General features: G+C 45.5%; 1 protein-coding gene across 1 annotated transcript; it reads left to right on the forward strand.

The window, feature by feature from the left end:
• The first annotated feature begins 1070 nt into the window (after positions 1–1070).
• LOC121270141 (immunoglobulin gamma-1 heavy chain-like) lies at positions 1071–5151 on the forward strand. Its single transcript, XM_041175456.1, has 4 exons — positions 1071–1113; positions 1261–1540; positions 1939–1991; positions 4838–5151. Exons 1-4 carry the CDS (start codon positions 1071–1073, stop codon positions 5149–5151), a joined length of 690 nt encoding a protein of 229 aa, XP_041031390.1.
• Positions 5152–5409: the final 258 nt, after the last annotated feature.

The following is a 5409-nucleotide window of genomic DNA, read 5'->3' on the forward strand; positions in this document are numbered from 1 at the left end:
GCAAGAACACAGTCTATTGTCTCCCGAGCGCCGTTTCATCCTGTGTTACTGCAAAGGGAAGTTCTGAATATTCCCAACCTGGAAATCAAACATAGCTGAAATGAGACATCATTTTACATGTAACCCACCGGAGGGGTGCTGCAGGAAGCATTTGGTTAAATGACAAGGGAGAGTTTGTTCTTTGTTTTCTGACCCGTGTGTTCTGCGCGAGAGCAGCTCCTTAGCTCATTTTCTGCAGTTGTGTCGTTTTGAGCTGTTTTCTTGTTAGCTTTGTTTGTCGTAGTTTACTATTGCCATCCATTCGCAGGAGCAGGAAGGACCCAAGTCAACCTCAGCCAGATTTGCGAACAGAAACCGTGCTATTGGCATTATTCCGAACCAGACACTAGCCACCGAGCCAAGTGAGCTAACCAGCTGCTACTTCGTCTTTGTTCATGTTGTGTACATCTGCCAGGATATTGGCAATGTCACTAGGTTATTTCATACGGTAACCTGTCCCAGTCGCTAGACCAGGGAAGATGCCGGTCCTCAGGCGCCAAACTTCAGGTCAGAAGTCTCACTGAGGTCCCGCCAGCCCATTCAGCGCGATGTTAAACAATCTCCGGAATATTGGGATAAGAGCGGGACGGGGGGATTCTCCTGGTGTCCTGGGCTCACATTCCACCTTAAACAAACACCACCCAACACAAACACATGCACCGACCTCCCAGTTCATTACTGTGGGGAAAGGAAGGCGGCAGCACAACTGGCAGAAAGAAAAGCTCCCCTCCCCCATCCCTGTACCCCATAGTATTGTGGGAGGGGCTTTCACGTCCGGATCACAATCCAAATGTAGAGTAAGAAAATTGCAGGCTTCTTTTATAAACCTGTTGCTTATTCACACAACACTTAGCCAGCGACCCGGGAATCGTGCGGCAAATCAATGATCTCAGCGAAACTGCCCTGTGCAAATCAACTTGGCCCCACTAAAATATTTCAGTCCAGCTCTGAGGTCCGGTCTCCCAGTGCAGTCCAGGGCTGCAGGCTCCAGCTCCCCGTCATATAAATCCTCAGCTCCAGGCAGCAGAACGATGGGAATCCTCCTTGTTTTCACCCTGTGTGTCTGTTTACCCCGTGAGTACCGATCAAACAAACCGACATTGTGTGAGTTTAATGTAAAGCTGCCCGAGTCCATCTCAATTACAGACACTGTCCAGGGTTTAGCCCCGTTCTGTGGTTCAGCTCTGATGGTCCATTAAACTCTTTCTGTTTAATTTCCAGGCTCCTTCAGTCAGTCAGTGGTGCAGACCCCGGCAGCGGTGACCAGGAAGGAGTGTCAGTCTCTCACCATCACCTGTGTTTTCTATGGTGGTTTTTACGCTCGTCCTTTGATGGGCGGAAATTTCTTCAAACAAACTCAGACCGGGACAGAGTGGGAGCGGATATCCAGCGGGGGGAGATTTGTTGTGTCGGTGAATAAAGCAGAAAAGACATTTTCGCTGGAAATTCGGGAATTGAGAGTTGAAGACACCGCCACCTATTACTGTAAAGCTCAGTACGTGTACACAGCACACAGTCATGGGCCCCGGCTTCCCGCGATACAAAATCTCTCCTGCAGATTATCACAGAAACAAATGAAAAAGCGGAGTTAATCTGCAGTTAAACCCCCACAGTTCCGCCTCACATCGTCTGCCCCACAGTCTAGTTTATAATGAGATTGAATTATTGCCGTTAACATCTTGAGTTTTATAAATGCCGAGTGTGTACGGATGGTGATGCCTTTCCCGTGATTGCGAATGACTGATCCCAGTTCCAAACCCCAAACACCAGATGTGATCCTGGTCTAACAGCTGGAAACGGGAACCGCTGTCCCGGCTGTTTAACTAACGTTCCCACATCTCACCAAGTACCCGGGGGATTTTATACTGACTTGTAACACTGTGCGTGGGGTACGGGGAGGTTGGTTACTGTTTATGCGGATGGATCCGGGACGGTGGTGACTGTCACAGCCGGTAAGTGACTCCAAACCCGCCGAGTTATAGCCTGTCCCGGGTAATGTTCACTGTCAGTTTATTACTGATATCAGTGGAGTTTGGGGGGATATGGGAGTTGACGGAATCTGGACCATTATTGGTTTAATTATTAATTATTATTGGGCACTTCGGGGACAACATCAACATCACGGACTCTCACACTCTGAATCGCTTTTAATGAGTGCAGATTGTCGGCAGTCCGGACTCCACTCCCGGTGTTAACTGTAATCGAGGGAACTCTGTCTGTCCCTTAGAGCCCGGGGGTGGGGTAACAGAGCTCTCTCCTGGGCAGCGGATTGCAGTCCGATCCGCGCAACGTGAATGAGGGACCGGCTGAATAAACTCCACACAACTGCGACCAGTTCGGATACCTGTAGCTGCTCGTTTCATACCGGACCTGGCAGAAAAACGGGAGAGTGACACAACGGACTTCAGATACAGGAGATCCCGATGTGGGTCCAGATGGAATTTTATTACTGGACAATCAGGGACTGAAATTAATGACATTGTCCGCATCATTTCTTTCAACTTCATAGAACCAATCACTTTCCTCGTTTCCCGCCCTCAGACGGAAATGTGAAAGTTTGGAACTGCAGACACCTCTATATTGAATGTAGATGTTTGAGAGATGGGATTGCTGTGATTTATGTGTATCCCTGATTATTGTTAATTGAAACAACACAGTGCAGTGAGAAAGTGAGGATGATGCATTAATCTTATAAAGGAGAACATAAGGGAACAATTATAAACTGGAGGAATGTTCATTTAGAAACAGCAAGAAATAATTAATCAAAAGGGAGAGAAGGATTGGATGATTTCTGGGCGCCTTTCAATGTACAATCCGACCCCGTAGTGAGTGAGATATAATGGAGGGAAGGACTGAAATAGACTCCAGTCCGGAATGCTGTATAAAGTTTTGGTCCCTACAGAAGAGGGATCAATCTGCATTGGAAGAAGTGCAACAAAGGTTCATCAGACTGATTCCTGAGATGAAGGGATTGTCCAATGGGAAGAGCTTGAATCATCTCGGTCTATATCCCCTCGAGTTTCGAAGAATGAGAGGTGATTTCATGAAAACATATAATATTCTGAAGGGCTTTGACAGCGCACATCCAGGGTCGGAGTTTCCCCAGGCTAAGGAGTATAGAACTCGGGGTTACAGCTTCGGAATAAAGAGTCGTTCATTCGAACTGAGAAGGAAAAATATCTTAACTAGAACCAATGGTGTGAAACTGTGGCATTCTGTAACTCAGAGAACGGTGGATGTTTACAATCTATATGCATTCGAGACAACATTCGATAGGTTTTCGGACACTAAAAGGATCAGGGATATGGGGGGAGTGCGGGAATGTGACGTTGAGGTTGTAAATCAGCTAAGATATTACTGAATGGCTGAGCAAGTTTGAAAGCTCATATGGCGGCTCCTGCTTCTATTGATTGAATTCTCTGCTTTGATATCTTACACTCCAGAGGAAAGAAATCAGCTGTAATCCACATCTCTCTGGGAAGATTGAACAGGCTGAGTCTCTTTTTTTCTGGAAAACAGAGCCACGAGGAGAATCCATAGGAATCTTTTAAATAATGAACGATTTAGTGTGGAGAAATTGTTAATTTCTGGCTGAGTCCGAAGCAATAGCCGTCAACATCTAACAGTCATGAACAGAACAAAAGAAACATTTAAGACAAATGAATTTAAACAAAGGCAGGTCAGAATGTGGAATTTGCTGCCACGGGGAGTGGTTGGAGATAGTGTTGATATATTTATTGGAACACTTAAAAATACAGGAGGGAGAACGGAACAGACCAATACAGGGAGCTGGATGTAAATAAAAAATTAGATTCCTTTTGGTTTTCGGCTGGAATTGATCACCCAGTGAACCCGGGAGAGAATCAGTCAATAGGCGGAAAGAATTGAAATTGTCAGAGAGCCGGAAGAGGCAGTTCCCAGTGAGTAACAGTAAAACTACTGCAGAAACTGAACAGACTGAACCCAACTGACAATTGAGAAACGTTGGGACAAGTTCCCACGATTGCAAAATCGCAAACAGCACAAAATAAATGTGAAATAAAGGGAACGTGAAATTAAAGAAATAAAATGAAATTAATTGTATATATTTGAAATTAAGCTGAACTGGAGAAAATTGGATCCTATTGGTCCATAGATAGAACATAGAGAAATAGAACAAAAGGCAGATAGAAATTCCCGAGCAGTTTCAAACCGCAGTAAATGATTGACCTTTGACCACTGGTGCTCACTCTCGGTTTTGCCCAATCGGTGCTTATGAATCCCATCAGTTTGTGTTGGATCTTGCTGTGCACAGTCATGCCACGCAGCTGTGTTTCTCTCCAACAAGCATTTTTTTTTGGAAACTGGTTGCCTCGCTGGACATAAAATGCTCCCTCGTGTTTGTGTCTCACCAAGCAAAATAGAAACAGGAAAGTAATTTAACTCATAGAATTATCCAGCATGGAAGGATGACATTCAGCCCATCGTGTTGGCGCTGACCCTTTAAAAGCGCAATGCAATTGTTTCCACTACCCATGAATTCCCTCCATTGCTCTATATTTTTATTTCCATTTCCAGATCCATTCCCCGTTTGAAAGGTACGATGGAATCTGTTCCCAAGTCCAGTTCAGACATTGCAGCTCGATCGGAAGAATTTGCCATGTAAAATGAAAGATCACCTCATTCCCCATTTGGTCATATTTTCATAACATTGAACACGGTTCAAACAGGCTTCCAGAGCTATTCAAGCGATTGACAAATCCTCCTGGACAACCAGTGGCTAAACAAAACGTTAATGTTAATTGTTTTTATCCTCCAGATTCCAGTTCCATAATTTCCCGGAATCCACCTGTTCAAACCTCTGCTGCTGGTGACACCGTTACTTTAAGCTGTGAATATTCAGGTATCTGTCAGTACACAGTACACTGGTACAGTCAGTCCCCAGGACAGGCTCCGGAATATCTGCTTCAGAGAAACACTCCAGGAGAAGACAATAAAGAAAACGCTGTCAGGGGGAGAATTTCTGCTTCGATCGACCCAGCCGAGAAAATCAGCCGGTTAAAGATTTCCAAACCACAACTGAGCGACTCCGCTGTGTATTACTGCCAACTGAGTCGGCGCACAGCACAGTGATACAGAGCATGGAGAGAGCTGTACAAAAACCTGAACATGGTAGGATAACAGACACACAGTGATACAGGGCAGGGACAGAGCTGTACAAAAACCTGAACATAGTGGGATTACAGGCACACAGTGATACAGAGCGCGGAGAGAGCTGTATAAGAACCTGAACATGGTGGGAAAACAGACGCACAGTGATACAGGGCACGGAGGGAGCTGTACAAAAACCTGAACCTGGTGGGGATTACAGATACACAGTGATACAGAGCA

This window comes from Carcharodon carcharias, chromosome 27 (genome assembly GCF_017639515.1).
Source record: "Carcharodon carcharias isolate sCarCar2 chromosome 27, sCarCar2.pri, whole genome shotgun sequence".
NCBI classification, from domain to species: domain Eukaryota; kingdom Metazoa; phylum Chordata; class Chondrichthyes; order Lamniformes; family Lamnidae; genus Carcharodon; species Carcharodon carcharias.

What these genes read in the sequence shown, in the direction of transcription:
- LOC121270141 (XM_041175456.1), top strand. Translation starts at nt 1,071, where the DNA reads ATGGGAATCCTCCTTGTTTTCACCCTGTGTGTCTGTTTACCCC. An exon ending in TACTGTAAAGCTCAGTACGT is followed by an intron (nt 1,541 to 1,938) that starts GTACACAGCACA and finishes GGGTACGGGGAG; the next exon opens with GTTGGTTACTGTTTATGCGG. An exon ending in GGTGGTGACTGTCACAGCCG is followed by an intron (nt 1,992 to 4,837) that starts GTAAGTGACTCC and finishes TTTATCCTCCAG; the next exon opens with ATTCCAGTTCCATAATTTCC.